The 27,235-nt window shown below is 32.0% G+C and overlaps 2 protein-coding genes across 2 annotated transcripts; one reads left to right on the top strand and one right to left on the bottom strand.

The window, feature by feature from the left end:
• The first annotated feature begins 20,583 nt into the window (after window positions 1-20,583).
• On the top strand, window positions 20,584-22,513 carry LOC122275759 (CBS domain-containing protein CBSX5-like). Its single transcript, XM_043084973.1, has 2 exons — window positions 20,584-21,036; window positions 21,339-22,513. The coding sequence occupies exons 1-2, from the start codon at window positions 20,699-20,701 to the stop codon at window positions 22,156-22,158; spliced, it is 1,158 nt and encodes a 385-aa protein (XP_042940907.1). The 5' UTR covers window positions 20,584-20,698; the 3' UTR covers window positions 22,159-22,513.
• A 577-nt stretch (window positions 22,514-23,090) lies between these two features.
• On the bottom strand, window positions 23,091-26,489 carry LOC122275758. The gene is made up of 3 exons (XM_043084972.1): window positions 24,477-26,489; window positions 24,168-24,258; window positions 23,091-23,696 (listed from the first exon to the last, which is right to left on the bottom strand). Exons 1-3 carry the CDS (start codon window positions 26,418-26,420, stop codon window positions 23,506-23,508), a joined length of 2,226 nt encoding a protein of 741 aa, XP_042940906.1. The 5' UTR covers window positions 26,421-26,489; the 3' UTR covers window positions 23,091-23,505.
• Between the last annotated feature and the right edge of the window lie 746 nt (window positions 26,490-27,235).

The following is a 27,235-nucleotide window of genomic DNA, read 5'->3' on the forward strand; positions in this document are numbered from 1 at the left end:
ATGGAATGAATGATTAATTAAAGCTGTAAATTCTGCTTTTTGTTGTCAAAATTATCTCCAAGTATTAATATTCTGACATTAAACAGCTAAGACTTATATTGTTGGACGGTTTGAAATTGATTGCTCAAAGTTGTAACATTATGTAAATGTTAAATTTTAAATTCCTTAATATAATAATGTCATGTCGAGATTACATTGAATGAGAAGTTTCATGTAATCAAAGAGGAGGATTATTCATGCAGCTAATACTACCGTTGATTAAGCTTTATTAGTCAGTATCAACCAATAAATTATTAATACTAGAAAAGTTGGAGCAAGAGACGTGGGAAATGGTTAAACTGCAGAATCTTATCTACAAGTGTCAAGCAAGAATTAAAAAGGGTCTGCGGTCAGAGTGAGTGACAGTGTTCCGAGTCAGCAAGATCATTTTGGGTCGGCGATTTCCTCGTGCCTCTTGCGTGCACCTGTGGATATGGATCAAGATTTTAATGATGGTCTCTAGATTACTTTAGAATCGAGGATATTCGGATTATATTATTTTTATGTACTATATTTAATTAAAAAAATATTTGACAGACACATTATTTTGAGAATATTTAACGTTGTTGATTGATAAACGGTTTACTTTCATTTTCCTCGACACATTCAGTTGCAGCTTGAAATTAGGTACTATGAGACCTTTCATAAAGATACAACTTGTAGCATAGCAATACCTAACATTGAAAGTTCCTGCAGGATGGTATTAAAATATTCCTCGCACCATTTTTAATGTAAAGAGCCCAGAAACCATGCTTAACAGAAACAGTGATATGGGGCCCAGATATCATGTCAAAAATGCCGAACAAGGAAAACATAAGCCTCATCAATACCATGCCAAACATGGAAAAGCCCATGGACCAGCAAACAGCCGTCGTGCATACATGTAAGAGAGAAATACACCAGAATATGGCCCATCAGAAAATAAAGAAATTCTTGCGAATATACGTATCTATTCAAGGCCCCTCAAACCAGGCCTTCAAAAGATGTCTTTATATATCTTCAAAACATTCGGTTCGGATACTTCGTAGAACCGACGATAGAAGTTCAGCCCTGACCCGACTCCACACCCATTATATAATACGTCAGACACTGTCTGCACTCTGTTATTTTCTCCAAAATTAAAGTGGGCACTATGGCGTAAGGAACACATCTAACATGCTTGTTGTTTAGAGAAAATTATTATTCAATTTTATTGACATCTGTCTTAATCAGGAAACTTCGGTGTGAATAAAATTTTCTCTATTTTTTTTATTAAAACGCATAGCCCCAGCCCATTGCCAATGCAGTGAGCCAAAGGCCCAAAACAGATTACTTCTATTACTTGCTGCAGAGTAAGCTACAGTCCGGTCCTACTATAATACTCTCTCTCAAAATGATCAATTAATTGATAGCACCGTAAATGATCGATCAATCAGAACACCTTGGTTCCTCGTAAGAAAATTAAGAAAAAGTCTATACATAAATCTACACATCAACATACTATACATCATATTTTTATTATTATTTTATTTTATTAAATATTTGATATATGAATAATAAGTAGAAAATTTTAATTCATTTAAAAAAAATTAAAAATAAAAATAATGTGATGTATGAACTTCTGTAGAATCAGGGATGGAATCTCCCGTGTAAAAGACCAAAAAAAAAAAAAGGAAAAAATTGAAAGCACCATAAATAGTCCGTGACGTGATCGTACGTATGGTGGGCTAAGTTACGTGTACGGACAGAACTGTATTCGTTTTCAGCAGTTGATAGTGAGTGGCTCGTTTGTCCTGAAGCTGAAGGCTTTGTCCAACCGACAACAGGCCGGTTGCCCTTTCAGAGCCTAATCAAACGCGGCATCGACTCTAACAGATAAGCTCGCTTCGTTTGTTATCTATCTATCACTCACCGCTGACACACTACTTATCATATTTACCGCCTTTTAAATCTCTTTGTTTTTTTCTTTCTTTTCCCTTCCTTTTTTTTCTTCGGAAGAGTGAATGCGTGTCCAGTTGGCAACGCAGCTCAAGAAGAGATTTTGTCTGAGAACTGCTGCTCTTCCGTATGGATCCGGATCCGTACAGGTGTTTTATTTATTTATTTAATGATTAAGAAATTATTTTTTAATAATATTATTATTTTTTAAAAAAATATTTTAAAATATTTTTAAAATGCATTAAAAATAAAGAAAATACTCTATCCATGAAGGGATTATATAAAAATAATTTTATAAATTGATGTGTATTAATGTAGTTTATTAAACTATAAAATTATTTTTATTATAAAATAAAGTTAATGTAACATATTTTTATAAACTTATTTTTAAATAATTTATTTATAATTATAGCAGTGACAAAATCCCCCAAATACCATGTGTGGCCGTAGAGCCACTCATCTTGTTTTGGGTCATTCGGCCCTTGCATGCGCATGTGTTCTTTTTCTCTCGTGGCTCTGAGAAAGGGTTATTCGGCCCTTTGGCTCTTGGTCTTTTTGGCGATCCATGCCCTTTTTAAGGCTTCTTGATCCTCATGTTGTGTACTTGTAGGACCTCGTGGGGTTGGTTTGGATGTTATAACGATAATTTTTAATTTAAGATAAAAATTAAAAGTTGAATAAAAATATTATTTTTTAATATTATTATAATTTTAAAATTTGAAAAAATTGAATTGAAATTTAAAAAAATTGAATTATTTATTATATATTGTATAAAAATTTAAAAAAATTATGATGATTATATGAAATATGATGAAAATTTTGAATCTCATATTACTTTCAAATCTATCTTTAAGGCTCATTTGTTTTACAATTCTATTCAACTTATTTGATCTCATCTCATATAATCATTATTATTTTTTAAAATTTTTACACAAAATAAGATAAACGATTCAATTTTTTTAAATATCAAAATAAAAAATAATATTAATATATATTTTAATAATATTTTATTTAATTTTTAATTTTAATCTCAACTCAACTCATCTCATTTGTAAAAATAAATTAGACAAATCATGTTGCCGGTCCGACATAAAATATATAAATGATTTGATTAATGATAGTTTTACACTTTCTTTACTACTACTTTACTATCCAGTTATTATTTTTTCTTTTTGCTCTTTGAATAGGATAGAAAATTTTAGAAAATGACATTCTTGTATAATATAGAAGAAAATAAATTCAATAAATCAAAAAAATAAAAAATTGAATTTATTTTTAAATAAAATATATGATTACGTTGATTTATTGAATTTATTTATTTTTAGATTATGTAATAATGTTATATTTTGAAATTTTTAATATAAATTTAATTTAATTTTTTTTTAAAAAAAAGGAGAGAAAAATAATAATTGAATAGTAAAAAATAGTAAAAGGATGGGTATCATTACCCAAATGATTTTCCACTTTGCAGATTAGAAATTAACACCCTGCAGGCGGGACCCATCTAAGATATTGAGATCCATGTGGGGACATTGATCATCAACCATCAACTTCACACACATACAAACACACGATTGACAATATTCAACACTTTTTGTGTTGATGGATTGAGAAAAATCGAGATTATTCGAGCAAAAATACAACTTTGCTTCTTCTTATCTAGATACGAGCTTTTATTTTATTACGTTGATGTTTCGATGATTCTAACTGTGGCATGGAAATTAATATCCAGCTCGACGACAATGACACAGCAATCGCGGCGGATTCACAAAAAATACAAAACTAATGAACAGTCAAGGAACGGAAGTTGTTTCCTATCATTGTATCAGAATTAATGATCTTTCAGAACTTGCAGTAATTAAAAAAATCAAAGGAAAAAATGCAACGAATGATGCGAACTTATGAATGAGAACAACAGCAGCTACGTACGTGTGGCTCAAGTTAACCCAAACGTTGTTAATCATATATATAATGTATGGGCAACAAGGCGTCGACCCCAGTAATATCATATTCAAGATAATACCAAGTAAATTAACATCATGATCCTCAGAAAATCTTGCATCCGGTCGTGTCTGGCTCAAATAAAAGTTGGTTTCATACAGAAATATCTTATACAATATCCGGCCTGTCTTGGTTGTTGGCGAATTACATCTATTGTTGTTATGTGAATGAATGAAAAGCTGTCAAATTTATGCAATAAATTATAGTAATATATAAGCCATTTCTGGCTTTTAGCTTACTTTTTTACGGTCAGTAATTGTATCAACTTTATTTTTGTCAAGTAGCAGCTTCAACGTGACATTATTTTTTACTTTTTTGATGTCTCTCACGCGATTAGTGCGGATTGACATAACGTACTGGACTAAGGAAGAAAACAAAGTATTTAATGGACGTAGGTTGGATCGAAATGGTCAGAGAAGTCGGCCGTCGTGGTTGTCTGCATTCGTTTGTTTCAATGGAAACGACATGAGCGCACCATTTCTCAGGCTGGGCGGCTAAATAGAACACCAGATATTCTAGTTGCATAGTTTTTTTATGGATATATTGAGATGGCTGCCTATGCTAAATTTTTCCAATACAGTGGGCTTCAGTCGGAGAGAATACATGCATACGTTTTTCAAGCCCCCTCCCCGGCGCGGGAGCAAATGCATTTATGTTTACAAATACAGAAAAAAGGAAAAGATATACATATAATACATATAGTACTCATGATGTAGCACGTTGAACCTGTCATTTAAGTTAGGCGCTACTAGTTTTCTACTGCTCTAATTTAAGCTAGCTAGATAGAATAGATCAGGATCGATGTAACATGCATGACATATGTCTGCAAAGACGATAGGGTTAATTTGCTAATCAATACTTATCCATACCTATTTACGATATTTTATATACAATTATTTTTATATATTTTTATATAATTTTTTAATACGATTGATTGCATTACTTTTTTATATTTTTTTTATAGTTTCATTAATTACATAGTAGATACGTAATTCAATAAATAAGAAATTTTCTATTTCATTTGAAATATGGAATATTAATTTAGAGTGTTTCCATTTTACTTAATTACTAATATTTTTTTGAACAATGCTACACAACTTCTTAATATCTACACACCATATTTAAAATTCTTTTTTTTTTTCAATTTATTCTTCTTAAACTAATTAAATCTTTGTATTCATTATCTATATATATCTTAAATATTTGATATAAAAAGAAATTAAAACAATATGGTGTGTGTAGATTGTGTAAATAATAAGAGGATATGTACGTATCATTTTTCTATTTCTTATAAATACATTGAACAAATTGAAAAGTTAGAAATACATAGCTCCATGTGCCGGCAACAACAATTCAATCAAAAGCCTATTTGGGGTTGAGGTAGGAATTTTAAAAAATATTTAAATATTATTAAAAGTTTTTTAATAAAAAAATTAATTTTTTTTGGTGTTGCATATTAAACTATTTTTTAATTTTAAATAAGATAAAATATATGTTGAGCGTGTCTTCAGGATAATCTGAAATATAGTTCAAATTTTAAAAGGATTACCAATGGATGAAAATATATACCCATATTAGTTATTACTTTTCTATAATTACAACTTTCAAACTTTTAACGATACGGTCTTAATTTTTTTAAAAAATCAAATGATAGTTATTTTTGCCTCATAAAACTCTTTTTTAATTTGTTTACAAAGAAATATAAGATGTTTGAAAGTACTTTAAATATATATGATTATTAAATAATAAATAATTTTTTAATAACAAAACTTCTTATTTAAATTCAAATTTAAAAATTAAAAATTAAAAATTATATTTTATACCATCAATTTTAAACATGCAGGAAATAGTCAAAACACATGGGCATATTGGATTATTTTCAAATACTTTTTTCAATAGATATTCACTAAAGCGTTTATACCACATCGTCCATATTGCTTTAACTTATATAAAAATATTTGAAATTTGATAGAATACATATTTTTAGATATATTCTGATTAAAAGTTTCACGCATTTTATATCTTTCAGGGATTTTCATATATATGTTATGATTTAATGATCCATATAAATATGCAGTGACCACATCCATCAATTGCATGTCTAATCTTTTTGTAACTGTCAAGCTAATAAAAAATCTGAATGTGATTGTATCCATAACATGAGAATACGTTTCCTCATAATCAATCCTTAATTTCTACAGGAAACTTTGTGCAACAAGTCGTGTTTTATATCGCACAATTTCATTGCTCTCATTACGCTTACGTATAAATATCTATTAAATATCTAGCGAGTTTAATTCAGCTTCAATAGGTGATTTCCATTTTGACCAATCATTTCTACGTCGACATTTTTCGACAGTTTTTGACTCACTTTTTTCATTACTTCTGGTAATGTCAAGGGCCATCTTATATGAAAATATCTTGTCGACAACAGTTTTATTTTTATGCAAAATTTCTCAAGTACTCATGAAATATATTGATATTTCGTTATTTTCAGGTACCTGTCTCTCTTCAAGGGAAAACATTTCATGGAATACCTTTTTAGGAGATTCTTTTTTCAAGAGATTTAGTCTCTTCACGAGTATCAATTGCTCTTGTGGCCTGTGTTGTGGGCATGGGGTCTTCAGAAGTACCAAATTTATTTTGTATTTTTCTCTTCCAATAAATTTTATCGTTTGCACCAATAGGCCGTCCACGTTTAGGCGTGTCTTAGACTCACATATTGCTGTTTTGATAATTTGTCCTTCAAAGATTACAATCATTACTGGAATATTAACAGTAGGAATATATGATTTTATTATACTTTTAATATCAGTAAATACATTCTGTAATTGATTTGCAACACTTTACAAATGAATAATATTTTAAATCTCTAGTTTACATTAATACGTACGATGATCAAATTGGGAAAGACTTTATTTTTTCAAGTAATTTCTTGTCGTGTTTCAGGCACCGACTTTTTATTACTTAATATTGAAAAAATGAATTCGTTAAAATGACAATTCTTAAAGCATGCATTAAACATATTCTCTGTAAGATGTTCAAAGTATCTAATAATATATGGAGAATCAAACTCAACATATATCTCAAGTCTACGTTAAGGACTTATTTTGGTACGTTATAGAGATGCAATTAGAATATATACAGTACATTCAAAAATATGAATATGAGAAATATTTGATTGTTGATTAAATGCAAGCTGTAATGGAGAATATTTGTGATATGTTGATGGTATAATCCAAATTAATGATGCTGCATGAAGTATAGCATGTTCCCAGATAGAAATAAGAAGTTTTAATTTAATAAGTAAAAGTCTAACGATTAGCTGAAGTCTTTTGATTAATGATTTAGTTAAACCATTTTGAGTCTGTGTGGGCAACTGGATGTTCAATATATATTCCTATTAATATGCAATAGTTATCAAAAATTTAATATGTAAGTTCACCCGCATTATCAAATCGAATAGTTTAATTGGATAGTCAGGGAATTGTGCTCGTCATTTAATTATTTGGGTAAGAAGTTTAGCAAATATAATATTTTTAGTGAAAAATAGACAAACATGTGACCATCAACTTGATGTATCAATTAAAACTATAAAGTATCTAAACGGTCCACTTGATGGTTGAATAGGCGCACATATATCCCCATAAATCTTTTGTAAAAATGACGAATATTCAATAACAACATTTGAGAGAGATAGTTTGATAATTAATTTACCTTGAGAACATGCAGAATACGGATATTCATTAGGTAATATAATCTACTGATTCTTTAGGAAATGCACATACGAATTATCAATTATTCGTCTCATCATTATTGATCCTAGATGTCCAAGGCGATCATGCTAAGTCATAATACTTTGGGGTTAATGCACTTTTGGTGCATTACCACATGTGATTCAATTGTTCTCATTTCTGTATAATACAATCTAGATGAAAGAGCAAACAATTTTTCTAATAAGAGCTTCTGACTCGAAATCATTTTAGTAATAAGAAGATTCTCTTTACTGCCTTCGTTAGTGGTTTCAATATGACAACTGTTGCGACATATATCCTTAAAATTCAATAAATTTCTTTTGGACCATAAAGAAAATAGAATATCATCAATACACTATTTGGTGTCATTAGGTAACACAATATAAACTCTTCCAGAGATTTCAATTAGATTTGACGAACCAGATATGGTATAGATGTAGGTTTTACCCAGTGTTAGATTTTGAAAATATTTTTTATCCTTAAGAATTGTGTAACTTATAGCATTATCAGGCAGACATACATATCTATCATTCATCTCAGATATAAAAAGTTCATCAATAAGACTCATGATTATACAAAATATATAAAACTTTCATTATTACAAAACATTGCAAAATATTAAAAAGTTTTACTATAAGATAAAGAAAATACATTAATTGAAAGGAACACTTACATCACCAATCAAATGATAAACTCTACCACTAGAATCCTTAAAGAAATCAGAAACATCAAGGTTGATATTATCTTTTCTACTTATAGAAATTAAAGCATCTGATGGTTCAGAAAAATTTATTTCAAACTTTTTATTTTCTCTTTTATAGAAGCCTAGTATAAGTTAACCAAGTGCTTAGCTGTACGATATGTACGAGACTAATGTCCAATCATACCACATTTATGGCATCTATTTTCACCTTTTTTTAAAGATTTGTTCTGAGAGCCTTTACCCTTCTCTGAATTGAACCACTTCCGGTGGTATGGTGTATTTTTATTATTATCTCTTTTAGCATGGTCGCTTATGGGACCTACACTTCTATATTTTTTCTACCACATCCACGTTCTCGGTTTTTTTGAAAAGAGTCACCATTCTCTTATGAGAATAGTGTAAATCCAGTACCATTCACTTTAGGGAATGATATGGAACCAATAGGACACGACTAATGGTTTTTTAACAAAAAATTATTATTTTGCTTAGCCACTATAAGATAAAATATAAGTTCAGAATATTTTTTGAATTTTCGCTCTTTATACTGTTGCTGCAGGAGCACATTTGAGGCATGAAAAATAGCATATATCTTCTCTAACATGTCATCATTAATGACTTTTTCACCGTATAATTTCAATATTAAGCTGATTTTAAAAATTACAGAGTTATACTCACTAACACTTTTAAAATCTTGCAACTTCAGGTGCAACCTATCACGACGAGTTTGTGGGAGGATTACAGTTTTTTAGTGCTCATATCTTTCATTTAAATCGTTTCACTAAGTAAGATGATCTTTTACCGTGAGATACTCAATTTTTAATTCTTCATAAAGATGGTGACAAAGGAAAATTATTATCTTAGCACGGTCCTGTCGAGACACGTGATTTCCTTCTTTATTTATATCTCTCAAGTTTATCGCACTCAGATGGATCTCAATATTAATGATCTAAAATAAATAATTTTTTTAAAAAATGTCAAGAACAACGAATTCTAATTTTATAATATTTGACATTTTTTGAAATAGAAGACTACTAACTTTAAAATCAGCAAAACTTTTATACTGATAACATGTTATAAAATTAAAAAAGAAATAATATTATAAAAAAAAATTTAAAATATTGTTATTAACTCATAAAAATTATATCTTGTATAAGTGAACAATGCCTATATATATAAGATTTGAAAGACAGTAACTTAAGTCAGTTTAATGGAAAGACGGTCCTTACAAGTCGGTTACAACATATCATATATGAATGTGCTACTTGGTGGCTCTCGCCAACGTTAGGTAAAAATAATTTTTTATTTTTTTTAAATTAATTTTTAATATTTTTAAATATTTTATAAAAATAGAAAAAAATTGTAATAATATTAAAAAAAATTTCTTAATCATTAAAAAAATTTTTAAAAAAATTGAGCCAGCGGTAACCTTAATATTTTCTATCGTATATTCCTATAAATATATATATGATAAATATATAAGCTTTTTCCTTTTTGTTTTTTTATTTTGTTTTTTTTTTTAAGAAATAGCTATCAATGTCTTCGTGGGCCGTCTGCTGAAAACTTCATTAAAAGGACGTACATGGACCAATAGGAATCTCTGCAATATTTGTGGCTGAAGTTTGCTGATCAAGTACTGCCATAAAGCACGTACGTACGTGGTCGTGGTTGTCACGATCTCAATTCTAAAACCATATCTATTATTAGATAATTCACAACCACGCATATATATAATATACGGGAGTATATGCCTGATGATTTTTTTGGTGTCACATTCACATCACATGCATGAATACAGTTCACATTTTTTTAAAAATATCCTCCAATTCCATAAATGAACATTAATGAAGATCGAAGGATACTAATATTGGATTTTTAGTTTTGCTTTTCTAGGAATCAGGAAGAAATGGGTTAAGATCATAGGGAGTCGGAATGTTACCATATAATATATCAAAAATTCTATGTACAGTCATTTTTATAGACTCTTTTATACACTCCAGTGATATGATTGGTTGTGTATTAAAAAAAAATTAATCCAGCCAATCATATCAGTAGAGTGTACATAAAGTGCACAAAAATGACTGTATGTAGCATTACTCATAATATATTTGCTTCTAAAATCTTTTAACCTTTTTTGAGAGTACTGAAAGATTTTTTTTGTTTAAATTATCATCGCTCATTCATAAAAAAATTTACATTCATGACCGAATATATTCTAAAATATCTACATATTAAATATAACATTATAAATCAAAATTAAAGAAAATTCATTTGGTCGTATTTGTGATCATAACTTTCGACAGCTTAACTTGTTAAAAAAGAAAAAATTTAATTATAAATATAATTTAGTATTAATATGTATATTAATTTAATATGATTAGTCAAAAAATAAATTTTATTAAAAATAATATTAATTTAAATTTTAAATATAAAAAAATTAATATTAATATATAAATTAGTACGGTAATAAAATTCGTTAAAAAATATTTCAGTTTAGAAAATGGACAGCTCCGACAACAATACGTAAGCGCATATATCCATAGAACTTAGACAGCATCTATGTTTGTGAGTGTGTACCGTACGTGAGTAGAGCTTGGTTCGATCTATTGTTTAATGCAAGAGATGATATTAAGAATGGGTACTGATAGCCTTACTGTCCTATTAATACCTTTTTACTATTTAAGTATATTTTAAGTGTTTTTTTTTTCATTTTTTTAAGTATTTTTTTAATATTCTTAATTATTAAGAAAAAATTAAAAAAAAATATAATTTTACTAATACTTACTCCCTCAATCATTAAGTAAAATGAAAAAAAAAAAAAAATCAAATACAAAAAAGAGTAGTAAAGAAGTTATAGTGGAGTAATAATTTTATCATTTTCCATTAAAAATTAATAGGATATATATATGAACAAGTACGTCTAATAAATATAAATTATATTTTTCAAGAAAAAATAGAAATTAAAATTAAAGGGGGAATTACAATTTTAATCCACAAACTTTATACCCAATGCTTCTCACTTGACAACTAAAATGATTCAAAAATTTCAAACAATAATAATTGGAAAATGCTATGCAGCCTTCCCAGCTCCCGCTGGGAGCCACCGCTGTAAAAAAAATTTATTTTTTTAATTTTTTTACTTAATGATTAAGTAAGTGTTTTTGAATGATGTTATAAATTTAAAAAAAAAAATTATTTAATGGTGTTAAAAAAAATACATCTAAACAAATATTAAAAAAAAAATTTTTCATTTTACACTAACGGTAGCTCCCAGCAGGAGCTGGGAGTGGTTACCGTAGCATCGTCCATAATAATTTTATCCAAATGTGAAAATTAATGAATATTAGCATTAATTAGGAGTTGCAACTGAAAGAAAAATAATAGAGGTATGTTGCCTAGATGACTAACACAAGAGCGGGGTGAATTGAGTTGTATTAAAAAAATAACAATTATAAATTAAATATACAATATAAAATATAAACAAAATACGAAATAGCAATAAACATAAAGAGAAAGGGTAAGAGAGAAGCAAACTCAGTATGTTAACGAGATTCAGCCCCACTGCCTACGTCCTCGCCTCAAGCTACTCCTTGAAAATTCTCAAATTCACTATTCAACCTCTTTCAGGTGGAGATAGAAACCTATTACACATTTGAACAACATATCTACAAAGGATTCGTGTAGAACACCCTCTACACTTGCTGTAACAGTCCGCTAGAAATTCAATTGTGAAATTTCTATTAACTTAGGAACCTCGTGAAAATCCCATAAGTTTTCACGAATCCATTAATCGTATAGGTTTTTGTCTAACTACATAGTTAGTGTTATTATTTACTATGGTATCAGAAGTGTGTTTTTGATTATTGGAGATAGTTAGAAGTGTCAAAATGTATTATGGTTTGTGCCATTAGACTCGGAGGGTTATTTAAAGTCTTATGGCGCAATAAAAATTTTTCATATTTTCAGACAAAACGTCTGTTCAAAACTGTAGATATTATTGGATAAAAAGAAATATTTTGAGATAATTTTCATGAATATTATTGGGTAAAAATATTTTGAGTTGATTTTATAGATATTATTAGATAAAAATATCTTAAGTTGATTTTTTATAGATACTATTGGATAGAATATTATGAGATAATCTTTTATAGATATTTTGGGTAGGAGAAAACTACACTCAACTCTCAACTCCAGCCACATCTCTTCCATATCTCATCCATAAGTATCTCCAGCCACCTCTCCCCACGAAATTATCTTTATTTATACTTTCCATTGAAAAAATATCAAACACTCTCTCTCGGACAGCTTTTAGGAGGTCTTTTGCACACCCATTTCGAAGCTTTTGTAAGTGTTTTATCATAAAGTCTCCTAAATATAAGTTGTTCCTTTTTTAGTTTAATTTACATGGATATCTTATTTGCCCCATTTGAAGATCATTTGATCAGTCAAATATTGTGTAAACTATAGAAAAGTCATTCTGGGAGATAAATTGGAGAATATGTTATAGTTTGGAGTTTTTGACCAAGCTAATGGATAAATATTGGTCCGAAATTTTTATGGAGTATTGTTAACATGTATATGTGACTATTGGTTGAGGATTTTTGCATGATTAAAGGTTTTGATGAAAGATTTTCTTAGATTTAGAAACTTAGAAACTGGAAGAAGAAAAACAGTTTCTGTTTTGAAAAAGTTTAACTCTTTGGTGGTCTAAACCTATTCTAATGACTTTAATAATTTTATTGGAGGATACTAAGTATCTTATATACATGTTATATTATTATTTTGAAGATATTTGATGTTAGTTTCAAATATATGAAATTTTATACAAACAGATATTCAAATAAGCCAAAGTGTGGATATTCTTGGCTAAATTTATGTTTTGGTTAATTTCTAACCATGTGATCTTGAATTAGAAGATTATATATGTTTTAGGACATCTTTTTAAGCCATGTGATGGTTTGATTTGAAGATCATATATTTATAAGTCATAGATCAAGAGATTTATCAAAACTAGTTGAGGAAAAAGTTTCTGTTTTTGGACTAAGTGTAAAACCAAAAACTCCAAATGTTATTTTGTGATTTTGGTGACTTTAGTTTGATGATTTAAATGATGGTTGATGTTAGGATGATATTATGAATATGTTAGCAGTAAGATTTGATTTTTGAAATTCTTGGAGATGTTTTGATTTAAGGTTAAAACTTGTGATTCAAGTGCTTGGATCTTTTTACAAAACAGTTTGGTGTTAATTATTAGCTTTTTCTAAATGGATGTTTTAAGTATGGTTTTGAACTTAGAATTGGAATATGTTTGTTGCAAAATTTTGATTTAAGCATGAGTTTTGAAATTTGAAGGAATTGCAATAAAAATCAAGGGAAATGACCTATGGATGTTTCGGCCATAGTGTATTTTTCATAGTTATGTTTTGTTTTAAATTTTTTTGAGTTGATATTTAAGTTTAGGACAAAATTTACATGAGAAATGTAAATTTTGGAAACTTTTAGAGTTAGTATGCAAAATCCTTAAGTTATGGGTAAAACGGTCATTTTCCCATATGTAGAGAGTAAAATAAAAATTTTACTCTTTAAGTTAGTATTTTCCATATTTCAAATTATTAGTGATTTAGTTCTAACTTTTAGAATCACTAATTACAGTTCCTCGTGATCGCACTTGAAGTTTTATAAGAAACGCGGAGATTGAGGTAAGTTTGCTTTTAACTTACTAGCAGTCTATTCATGTAATTGTCTATTATACAGAATTTATTCTGTCATCAATTTTTATCTGTTACATAATATATTCTGTCATGTATTACTGTACCTTACAAGTACGTCATCCTAAGTATGCCATCTATTACATGTATGTCAAGTCATGTAATATTCACTGTTGCAAGTATGTCATGTTAAATATATTGTCTATTATATGTTATGCCATGTTACGAAATATTTCTATCTCAAGTTAGTCATATATTTCAAGTTATGTTCAAGTCACGTTATGTTAGGTCAGGGTTTCAATCATTTCGTATTCCAGTCACATTTCATCTTGATTACTTATGTATACGGTCACAACAATTGTGACGTATACACTACGTGAGATACAGCAATTGTGACACGTAGAATACATGGGGCCATAACAACTGTGGAGTATGTATTTAAACAGTTAAAGAATAAGTTTCCGTAGAATACATGGGGCCACAACAATTATGGAGTATGTATTTACACGTAGAATACATGGGGCCACAACAACTGTGGAGTATGTATTTTTCATGTTAAGTCAAGTTTGTGTAGAATACATGGGGCCACAACAACTGTGGAGTATGTATTTACACGTAGAATACATGGGGCCACAACAACTATGGAGTATGTATTTTTCATGTTAATTCAAGTTTCAAAGCAAGTTCATGCTAAGTCAAGTTTCAGATCAAGTTCATGTCAAGTCAAGTTCAGTTCATGTTTCAATTTAAGTTATGTCAATTATGCTATGTTGTACTCCAAGTTATGCTTTAATTACTTATGAATTTGATTATACATTTATGCTTTTACTGTCATCCATACATCATTAGCTTGTGTGGAAGTTTTTTGTTAATTTACTGAGATTTGTAATCAAATCTCACTTTGGTAGTTCCAACTACCATTCCCCCCGAATGGTAGATCTTGTTACAGGACCTAAAGGAGAATCAGGAGCTGATCAACTAGACACAGTTGACTAAGTGACGGTGCGACATAAATGTTGATATAGTAATTAACGTAAATTACTACTTGTACGATTAAGTTGCATCTATACTACTTTTTGGATCATAACCATTTTGAACTAGTGTTGTGATCTTAGTTGTTCAATGGATTTTTATGTATGAAGTATGTTTTAAGCATTTGGGATATTTTCAATTTAGTGCATAGTATTGCTAAAGAAAACATTTATCCGCTGCGAATATTGCATATTCTTAGATGCATGTTAGGAATATTGCATCTTATATGTCATGAACGGGGGTAAGTAACCTTGTGTTGCATGTCTAGACGCTTCAAATGTCCGTCCGATCCCAAACGGAATTTGGGGGCGTCACACTTGTAATCACCTTACACGTGGTGATTCAACTATTCCCTGTGTAGAATACTTTCTACACACACAAGGGTTATACACACCATTTTACTGATACAAGAGCTGATAGTGGGTAAATTATTAGAAAACACTCCTCAATGAGTGATATAAGAACAATACAGCACAAACTATATCTCTCAAAATGAATAAGGATTAAGGCTCAACGTTTAGAGAAGAGAGAATAAAAGTTTTGAATGAATGTTGTATGCTCTTGGTGTTGTAAATGTGAAGTTCTCAAATGATCTATGTATAAGCATATGAGACTTCATATTTAAATTTAAAAAGATTCACATATCAAAGACAAGATCATTCACTTTTTCAAAAAATTCAAATAAAAGGTTCTTCTTTTTCAATTGTCAAAGACAACATCATTCATTTTTAAAAAATTTCAAACCTAATCTTTTACTTTTAGCATATGACAAAAGGAGCATACTTTGCTTTTCAAAATCTTCAAACTGAATCTTTTTACTTTTTGCATATGACAAAAGGAATACATTTTATTTTTCAAATATTTCAAACAAAAGCATCTACATTTTGCATAAGTTAAAAAAAAACATCAATCACTTTTGAAAATATTCAAATAAAACATGCACATGTGAAAGATGATAATCAATCATCTTTAATATTTTCAAAGTTTAAACCTTTAATCATGTAATGCACATGTGAAAGATGACAATCAATCATATTTCATAATTTTTAAATTTAATTTTCAAAATATTCATGCACATGTTGAAAATGTATTTTACTGCTTTATGATAAAATATTAATTTTAAGTCTTAATCCTACTTTCAAATTTTTAAGAGATTTATAACATTACTCTATGACTTTTAATGTGAATTTGTTCCCTTCTTACTCATGTTTGTTTCCTTGATGTGCTTGACTTCATTGTGTAGATAACTTGAGTTTGTGACTCCTTTATTGTTTGAATTCATTTGCTATCATCAAAATCCATGTGTAGATATATAATTACACAAAACTTGAAACCTTTAGTTCAATAAAATATAATATTTTATATAAATATATTTTTATAAAATAATTATAAAAATAATATCATTTTACATAAATACAGTATTTTAAATTAGTCTCATTTTAAAATATGGACAATGCTAGAGTGCCTATCAAATATGTCCACCAAATGTGCACACTATTACAAATGTATTTTTTTCTGTTATTTTTCTTTAAGCATTTTTTAAACATCCTTAACCATTAAGAAAAAAAAAACAAAAGATCATTAATAGTCAATTCCTTAATCATTGAAAAAAAAAATCTAAATAAACATGTATGATAGACATATTTAATAGTCATATTATCATTTTCCTTAAAATATAGGTAATCTATCAAAATGGCTTCCTATATATACCCCATTTGTATATTGCAAGTACACGAATTAATCCTACTTTCTCTGGCACCTTCTGGCTTAGAATTAGAGCATTGCCATTAGTGTTTGCATATGCATGTGCAAAGATATATTTACATAATATGACCTTTAATTTTATTACATTGGATTATGCATCTCTATAATTTTACATACCTATTAACAGTATTTCTACAAATGTGAAAATTTACTATTTACTCTACAAATCCTATTTTACTAATTATCTCTCTCTTTCTCTCTCTCTACCAATGGGATTTATTTTCATCTCGAGACCTCTCTGTTCTCCCCCACACGGTTCCTCTTCTCCATCCCTCTCTTGACTCAGACAACTCCAACGAAAGAAAAAACCTGTGCACCTCACTCTCATTATGGTTGTCAACAAACTTTGTAAGAGCTCTGGACTCATCACGATCAGGGTTATGTATGATTTTCTCCCTCTATTTCTTTATTTTCTCTCTGGCCTAGTTCACAATCTCTATTTCTTCATTTCAAAATTATTAATTATGGAATTTTTGCCAAGGATTCAGTCTCCTATAAGGATGGTGCATTTCCTCCATTGCCACTAATTTGGAAATCACCATTGCCGCTGCATTACTTTGTGTTTTCTGATCTACTACCTAGGGTAAATAAAACATGATGCTCTCAATTTGCCTAGAGATTTTTATTACATAAATTGCAATTTTTTAATTGTTGTTTGGATGCTTTGTTTAATCTAAATTAAGGTTTTGATTTTTGAACTGATTTTAGGTTTGAATTTAGGGTTTTGATTTTCTGATTTTTGTAAATGGGTCATTTGATTCTTGTAAACATGTAGGGGCATAACAGAGTATTTTGTTGCTTTATCCACTGGTTTTTTTTAATCTAGATTACCTTCCAATTTTCTGTTCTTGGTTTTAGAGTATGGTTTCGATAATGTTGCTATTTTGACCACTCTTTGCAGTGTGTTTTTGCACCTATAATCACAATATTTATCAGAAATGTTTGGTATAATTAGCATGAATTTTGTCATTAGAAATGTTTGGTATAATCACTATGCTGCTATTATCTAATTAGAATGTGATTTTAGACAGAATTTGCGTGTATCATCACAATGCTTAGCATTACAATATTTTTGGCCTGTTTTAATTAGCTTGGAGTTGCTGTTAGGAAACTTTTTTTAATCTTGAGGTTTTTTCAGTTGTTGTTTATACTTGATTGTAATTTGTTGTTGATTTTACTAACCCTATGTTATAATGTATTGTTTTAATTGCCAATATAACTATGAGTATATTAATTTATATTGTTGAATGATAAACACTTTGTCCTTCAATACAAATGTTCTGTTATAATGTGGTGTTTTATTAACATTTTATCATTCAATATTTTATTGAATGGTGAACACTTTAATTTATGAGGATCCCTTATTCACTACACTTTGTGAAAGTGGTGAGGGTACTATTAACAACCCTCCTATGAATATTGCAAATGTTGATGTCTAAGCAATACAAACCCAACGAAAAAAAAGGGCACCTAAATAAATATCCAATGGGGTGTGTCATTTATTATAGAGGAATATAGTCTCCTCATTTCAGCTTAGTATAACATTAGTATAGATTCCATACGAGAGATTGACCAAACCTTCATATAATTGTAGAGTAGAATTTATAATTACTACTCTGCTTATAAAAAAAGCTAACGGTCAAGAATGATTTATACCTTCTTTAACCAATCTATGATCAACCATTCAAAAATGCATCAATAAATTTTGTGGTTCCATGGCTTAAGTTGAAATAATGCATCCAAGTGGTGCGATCGAGCTAGAGAAGGTATAATGGTTTTTTCAATGTTTTATTGTTCTAATTATTAAGAATTTGTTCTAGTGATTGTTCTACTATTTTGTAAATTGGTAAGACAAAAATTTTGTACCAAGAAATCCAAAAAATCAACTTCAACATGAATCATTGTTATAATCTTTTGAGGCACCAACAGAAATGGGAAGCACACATGAAGAGCATAAGAAGAAAAGACAATATCTCATGTTCAAATATTACTCCAAACTCAATAAGATTACGGAAAGACATGAAAAATGTGCTCATAGATTGTGAAAAATCGCTGAGCAACAGGGAAGAAAAAGAAAGAGATAAATAAGAAAAATGTAAGGAAGGACATGATAATGAATTTAATGAGGCTTTAAGGCAAATGAAAGATGACAGGAAGATTTGTATGTTGGAGAGAAGAGAATCAATAATGAAATTTGACAATAATAGATTTAAGTTACTATTTGTTAAGAAAAGAAAACTTGAAATAGAAATTAAGGCTGAAGAAAATATATCTAAATTAGTAACTCTTAAAAAGAGAAAAACTAATATAGAAATTATGAAATTGGATATTGATTCTATGAATTCTGTGCAGTAAGAGTATTTCTATAATTTTCAAATGGAAATCATTGAGGAACGAAGAAATAAGGTCATATCTTGTACATAGTTGTATGCTTCATTTTGTGTAGTTTTTGATAAATTTGTTTTGACTATGTGATGATATGTTTTGGGTATTGTTGTATTGCTGATTGCTATCAAATGGAAATCATTTTTTGTACCTCTTGATGGAACTGTATTTTGTTGGTGGTGGGTGGTTTTGATTGGGTCAATTTTGTTGTTGATTTTTGTTGATGCTTGTTGGTGGTGGAGCTGCTGGAGGACTTGTAACTGCTGTTTGTTGGTAGAGCTGCTACTTAGTATTGGTGGTGAAATTTTTGGTGGAGTTGCTACTTGTTTTAATTGTGTGATGGAGCTACTGCTTGGTATTGGTGCTGAAAAGAAGAGTGGAGTTGCTACTTGTTTTGATTGCTTAGTATTGATTGTTGGTGCTTGTATTATAGATTGCTTGTATTCCATTTTAGTGGAGCTGTTGCTTGTTTTGACTGTTTGGTATTGATTTTGGTGCTGAAAATTTGTATTGTAATGAACTTAGAAGAATTTGTATTAAGTGTATGAATTTGTATCAAAATTAACTTTTTCAAACTTGCATTAATTTGATTTTGATACATAAAATTTGTTGGTAATATTGAGTACATGTTAATACAAATTATTTTTTAGCACATGGGATTCATTTTTTGTGTATATATAAATTTGGTCATTTTGATATATGAAATTGGTAAATTTAAATACACGAAATTGGTGTTTTTGAGTATAGGTTAAATAATGAAATTTGTAGTGAGTGCTAATTGCAAAATCTATAATTAAAAAAAAAAATATGCAAAAATTTAATAGCTAAAAAAAAGATTTAACTCAAAGATGTATAATCTAATGTAAAAATTTTATTTGAATGATAAAGTCAATTTCTAAAAGAGATAATTCTGTATAGAGTTTTGCTTTTCATCATCTCTATACATTATATATTAAATTTTATTTTTATTTTATATTTTTTCTCTTACTAAATATATATTATATAAATGATGAATAGAAAAATTTAATTAATTTTTAAAAAATAAAATAAAATAAAAAATAAATATAATATATAAAAAATTATGAATAAAATTTTTCTTTTACATATGCAGGAGCTAATGCCAGTGCTCGTAGCTGTCTTCGACTCGTACGCACCTAACTGGAAAACCTTGGGCCCCGCTCCACTACGCGGTCCTTAATGAGCATCGTACTGTACGGTGTGACCGCGGTGACCGGCTATACCCCGTAACGACCGTCTATATATATCAGACGCCAGTGTCGATATTAGAATAATACGCTAGTCTGTCCTCTCCATCTCCATAACCATTTCTCCAGAAACTTCTGTGTTTTCCACCTTCCAGCTCTTCGAGCTCTCTCTTTTGAGCTTCTTGTTTGTGCATGGCAGTGAGCATACTTTCCCGGGAGGTATTCGATCTATGTCTTGGAAAGCCTGCCCTTAGGAGCCTTTCTGTTTCCGCCACAGTCGGCGACGCCCTGTCGGCCCTGAAGAGGCTCGGCGAGAGCTATTTGAGCTTGTGGAGCTGTGACCACGACAAGTCTTCGAGGATCTCTGATGATTGCCGATGCGTAGGCAAGGTTTGCATGGTAGACATAATCTGTTTCCTCTGCAAAGAAGAGAACCTCAGGTCCCCAGCCGCCGCGCTTCGGTCGCCGCTCTCGGTTCTGATTCCCAAGACTCCTACTGGGATCGTTAGGCATTTGGAGCCCCACGCAAGGTTTGTTACCATGATTTATTATCAGAATTCTTGGTTGATTTGAGAAAACTGGTTGTCTTGACTCGGTTCCTTGTATACCCATTTCGTTGTCTTTTACCGTCCATGTTGTATTCTTGCCATCGTGGCTGCTTTTGTCCAGCCCATCCCATCCTCAAAAATCAACTCTTTTTCTTAGATATTTGTGGGAAATTTGGAAATGCTCAGAAATATTTGAACAAAACCAAAATAGATTTATTTCCTTATCTATCTGAATTGGTGTCTTCTATATACCTAATTTGCCTTTTCTTATGATAAATTTGCAGCTTAGTGGAGGCTATAGATCTCATCCTTGAAGGAGCACAGAATCTTGTGATACCAATACCAAGTCAAAGCCGGAGGAAGAGGCTCCTGCAGAAGCCCTCCTCCAATTCCACCCTCCACAACAATCGGGAATACTGCTGGCTCACCCAAGAAGACATAATCCGCTACCTCCTCAACTCCATTGGTCTTTTCTGCCCCACCCCCATCAACCCCATCAACACCCTTAATGTAATCGACCCAAAAAACATCCTCGCCGTCCAATACGACGACCCTGCATCGGCTGCATTGCCCCTCATCTTCCAGTCCCTCGTCAACCACACCTCTGTTGCCATCGTCGACCTAGACGGCAAGTTGATTGGCGAAATCTCGCCGTTCACGCTCAATGCTTGCGACGAGTCCGTCTCGCCGGCGATCGCAACTCTCTCGGCGGGTGATCTAATGGCATATATAGACTGTGGTGGTCCACCAGAGGACCTAGTGCAGCTGGTGAAAGACCGACTGGAAGCGCAAAACTTAGAAGCGGCTTTGGAACTAATGGAAGAGGAATCGACAATCACATCATTGTCGCTGTGCTCGTCTTCGTCGGACGAAGAGTCTGGGTCGGGGAGGAGTAAGTCAGTAGGGTCGTATTCGGCGAGGTTGATTAGGAGGTCAGAAGCAATCGTGTGCTACCCGTGGAGCTCATTGGTGGCGGTGATGATTCAGGCACTTGCGCATCGCGTGAGTTATGTGTGGGTTGTTGAAGAGGATGGGAGTTTGTCTGGGATTGTTACCTTTGCAGCCATGTTGAAAGTTTTCCGGGAACGTTTGAACTCGTTATAAGAAATAACTCAGAAGATGAGTACTCAAATGTCAAAACTGCAAGATCACCATAGAGGAGTTTGCCAAAGAATCTGAATCCACAAATGTTCTGCTATAATCGAACATTTGAAGTTTGAATAAGGTTGTGCTCTAATAGATTAGAAAAAAGAAAAAAAAAAAGATTAGAAAAAAAAGGTTGTGCTCTAATAATGACAATTAAGCTTTATTCCTGAATTAAAACAAAGTTACAAATGTTATTCCAAAAATAAAGAGTTGTGCCACTTGACTAAGTGCAAAACGGAGTCGGTTTCAGTACTGAGAGTAATATTAGGCGAGGATAACTAATAAAATCGAGCTTCATTCGTGCCAAGGGGATATTATTGATTCAAAAAGCGCCCGCTTAACATCTCCCTTCCGACAAAAACCATCTAACATCATAGCATGTGAATAAGGCTTGCCAACGTCGTTCTTGCCAAGGCAACCCAAAAAGAAAATAAAAAAAAAGGGTCCCAAAACACTTATCTGCCACAAGATAATTGCCGGGAAGATGTGGTCTTCAACGTGTATGCGTGTCAAGCGATCGTGATCAAAGAACATCAAATCTGATGAAAACGTCCAACGAAATCTGGTGTCTTCGTGCCAATTCCAGATATATTCACAAGAGGATTTTGCTTTCAGGTTTATACGGATTTACCGGTCATCCCTTTGTGTTATTACATTGGATCACGCCTTTTATTTTTCACAAAAAAAAAGGTTTTATATGAACACATTGGGATCTATTCCTCTACAAAACTGCTATAGACTTTGTGCTTGTAAATTGTCAGGCAAACATTATAATGCTAGCTGAAGTTGCTGCTCGTCAATTGTAAAATAGTATACACGCTTTGGAGTGCAAATGGATGCAGCCGCGGGGCAATTCAGCTATGAGCCCTACACTTAAGAGAGCAGTCGGCTGATATAAACTGACCCAAACAAAAACTTCATTCCTGACAAGTTTTGATCAGTGACACTACAGCTTTGCGATAATGTAATCCACCGTTTCCAGTGAACTTACACAGAATGGAAAAGCATTGGTTGGGAATCAGAAAAATAAGGTATGGATCCAGTGAAATGAATAGCTCGAGTGAGCAGACACTGAGCAAGAAGAACGGGCTTCTTTCATATTATTATTACATCAAAGCTATTCATAGTACCCAAAAAAAAAAAGGAAAAGAAAAAGGATATAAGAGGCTATCCATCATGCATTTTGCTCCCCAATGGTGGAGAAGGGACAAAACTGGGAAAAGAGAGAACAAAAGTATTGACAATAAATCTAAACACAAGGTGATGCAAAAAAGAGCAATATGAGGCTATGAGCTGATTCTTTCGTCAAAAGTGCCTAAAATTGAGTTCAGATACACATGTTGATAGGGCTTCTCTAACTTGGAGATTGTCGGAGTCCATATGGAGTGCATCTTCATATAGCCTCTTTGCCTGCTGCAGTAATTTCACTTTCTCTTTACTATTATGTGGCCGTAAGCGAGATCTTTGCTGCAAAGCCACACCCCATCTGAACAAAGCTGAAACTCGCACAATGAATTAAATGAGAATCTCACACTTGGCCAAAATGACGTCTGAATTAAAAATTGGAACGGCAAAAATAAGCTCTGTGCTTCTCTCTACTGCGTGATTGCATGTATCATCCGGCTAAAAATGAATACTCTACGCTTTCACTTCAAAGCATTTTTATGAAAGCAGAATTATGAAAATGCAGCCAAGTACGAGGACACAAAACCCATCCATTCGACTGTTAGATTTTTGTGCAAGTTTTACCACGGTACGTTGTCTCATTTGTAGTTCAAGGCATTGCATAGTTGTTATCATTGTCATGCAACACATCTATTTCATAATCTTTACAATACCATTCCCGTATGATGACAATAGATTCTGTCTATGCCAGTATATGCAGAATTTGTAATTGAACCATGTAGATGCAACTGCAATAAATATTCACATCATGAACCACAGTTTGACTGGCAACCAAAACTTACCATCAGGTGCATAAACATTGCCTTTGGACATCATAGCATCGAATTTATCAATTGCAGCCAAGAATACTTCATCGGCCTCAAAAGCAGCTTCCTGAAAAGATTTATTTCAAATTTAAAAATCCAGCAGCACACTTTAAAGTTTAAATTGATGGTGCATATCAAATCAAAATGTAACCAAAACCAATCTAACAATGTAGTAGTGAAAACTTATGTCAGGTTAGGAAATATATTCCTCTAAATTCCACACCTCATTCAGCTAACAATATGAGGACTCCAAAACTCGAGTTTATACTAAAGAAGAATGCCTACCGGTCCAATATCTGCAATCAATTGCGCACGGAAGGAGAGAGCAAGACCCCAGTTGTATAGGGCTCTTACATCATTCCCATCAATAGATAATGCCAATCTATATTTTCTTCCTGCCTCGACAAGAAGTTCTTCACACTCTTCACACACATTAACAAGGACAGATGCAATTTCATCCTTGCCAGTGATTTGATCACCTAATCCCTTGAGTGCTCCATTTTGCTTTTCAATAGGAAAAGGACCACCACCCAAAAGGAGCGCTCTCAACTCACGACTCATCTTCAATTTTAATTCTCCGTGAAGAAGATAGGTGTTGCCTAATTGGCCTGCAGCCAACAAACTCACGGGCTTCATAGCTATGGCTTTGGAGAGTAATTTGGCAGACCTGTACAATAGGATCTCAGCACGCTCCTTATCACTTCTACTCCTTATATACTCTTTTGCTTGTTTCAGAAGCTCATTAGCTTCTGTAAGATACCTATCAAAGACCACATCATCAGAAACCTTTGGAGATGAAAAGGAATCAACCTCACTCTCATTTGAGGACAGCTGATTAGCCATATGAGAATCGTATTCATGATTCAAAATTTCTTCTCTAGATTGGAACCTGTATGTCTCATCGTCATTCATTTCCCTGTCGAGAGAAGTTCGGTAAGCTTCATTGGATTTCTTGAGCATCTGTTGTTGAACAAAGGATGCTTCTGTTCCCAAACGTTTCATCCTAACTCTAAACTCCTCAGAGTTAAACTTATCATGGGATTCCCATATCTCAGTTCTGTTATCACGGCCCATCTTCAAAGAGAAAGTTTGATTATTTGTAAATCGCAAACTGTTATTCTGATAACTATACTCTTCACTTTCAATAAATCTTTTACCACTGCCACCCATCTCATCTTCACTCATTTTCCCCATTTTTGAGTCAATTTTCATTCGTCTACCACCATTCTCAACAAAAGCTGATGAATCTCGAGACACACCCAACTTACCATTTCCTTTATTATCATCGACTAAATTGAAATCACTTTCTTCAACAGCAGAAGTAGATACATTTGCTCGATTTTGATCGTTTACCAATCTCTCTATGGTCTGTCGCTTAATGTTATCTTTCACTTTATTAGGCTTAGAACCAACCGAGTTCTCCACAAAGAAACTTCCAACAGACTGCAACAACTCAAACCCAACTTCACCAAGCTCTTTCTTCCTTCTACTTGGCTTCTGGTTCTCCACGAACAAATCATTAGAGTTCCCCGCGTTATCTATTGAAGCCTTGGCGATGTTTCTTGCATTCGAAGCCGATGAACTAATTGATTCAATTTCATTTACATAACTTTCCAAATCACTTACAGTGATTTGATTATTATCAATAGCTTTTTGTATATCATTCTTTAAATTATTAACCTTGACATCAAACCCGTCAAAAAAATCCACCAAGTTCCTCAATTTATCAGTACAAACCGTATAAATCTCCTCTTTTACCCTTTTCTTACCTCTAATTTCACTCACCTCACTGAATTTTCCGGCACGAATAAACCCAAACGAAAAACCAATACCAAAAACCAAAATTGAAGCTGGAAACATAACAGTTGACGAGACTCTAACTCTAGAAATGGCTAGGGCGCACACAAGCCCCAAAAGGAACACGATTATGTGCTTTCTATCTTCAACTTTAACAGAAACCAGAAAGTTTCGAAATTGATCCGACTCACCAGCGCATTCCGAGTCGCCGAAGATTCTAAACTCGTCCCACCCGCCGAAATTCGCTGAGCCAGAAGCACAACTAGCTCTTACAGAGATGCTCTTGTGGGACACGTGAATACATTTTCGGCGGGAAAAACGAAGACTTTCTCGGCTTCCCCTCGAAAACAACGGAAAATCAAAGAGAAAAACCGAGGGTGCAAATTGAGGATTCGAATAACTGATGGGAATCGCGAAAATTTGGGTTTCCATTTGGGAATCGATCGGAGACGAAAATGTCGCACGGACAGGCTAATATCTTACTGGAAATGCAACACAAGCAGGTGGACAATCCAGGCCTATTTTACAGGTCCAGTTATGAACCGGGCCCATTAAATTTGAGCTAAGGGCTGAATAGAGGCTGTGGGAGCCTCATTGGCCCAATTTCAGTAGGCCGAGAACTCAAACCAAGTTTGCCCAAAGTCCAGCCTGAGCTCAGACCGTTGGAACCCAGTGGCGATTTCAATACCCAACCCAAAAGATCGTAAAATTTCATTTTTATAAGTAGGGCTGTTCAACCAGGTTCCAACCCGGAAATCCGGGTCCACCCAAACCGGAATCCGGATTTTCAATCCGGGCTGGAACCCGGACCGGGTTAACCCGGGTCAGATCCGGGCCGAAACCCGGTTGAATCCGGTTTTTTAAAAACCCGGATTCCGGTTCCGGATTCAACCCGGATTTTTTTTTTTTTTTTTAAGTCTACAGCTTGGATAAATAGAAAATTAAGACATACATGTTTCGGTCATTCTAGTTTTATTCTCTTGAACAAATCAAACTCACTCAAACTTTCTTAATGAATCATTGGAGTAAAGGTTTTATACTTAATTGGTACACCTCCTTCATAAAACTGTGGAAGAATCCTTTTAAAATTGGCTTTTTTTTAACGGCCTGAACCAAAAAAGGGGGAAATATTAATATTTTTCCACCACTTCAATGATTTTATCTTGTCAAACCTGTTTTAAATGAACGGTTTCAAGTACCAACTCTTAAAAATAAAATCTAGCATACTAATTGATCAAAAAAGCTAC

Source organism: Carya illinoinensis, chromosome 9 (assembly GCF_018687715.1).
Source record: "Carya illinoinensis cultivar Pawnee chromosome 9, C.illinoinensisPawnee_v1, whole genome shotgun sequence".
In the NCBI taxonomy this organism is placed as follows: domain Eukaryota; kingdom Viridiplantae; phylum Streptophyta; class Magnoliopsida; order Fagales; family Juglandaceae; genus Carya; species Carya illinoinensis.

Excerpts from the sequence above, each read along its gene's own strand:
- LOC122275759 (XM_043084973.1), top strand. The coding sequence starts at position 20,699 with ATGGCAGTGAGCATACTTTCCCGGGAGGTATTCGATCTATGTCTTGGA. Across the intron at positions 21,037-21,338 it reads CATTTGGAGCCCCACGCAAG|CTTAGTGGAGGCTATAGATC; the intron begins GTTTGTTACCAT and ends ATAAATTTGCAG.
- LOC122275758 (XM_043084972.1), bottom strand. The coding sequence starts at position 26,420 with ATGGAAACCCAAATTTTCGCGATTCCCATCAGTTATTCGAATCCTCAA. Across the intron at positions 24,259-24,476 it reads TGATTGCAGATATTGGACCG|GAAGCTGCTTTTGAGGCCGA; the intron begins GTAGGCATTCTT and ends AAATCTTTTCAG. Across the intron at positions 23,697-24,167 it reads CAATGTTTATGCACCTGATG|CTTTGTTCAGATGGGGTGTG; the intron begins GTAAGTTTTGGT and ends TGCGAGTTTCAG.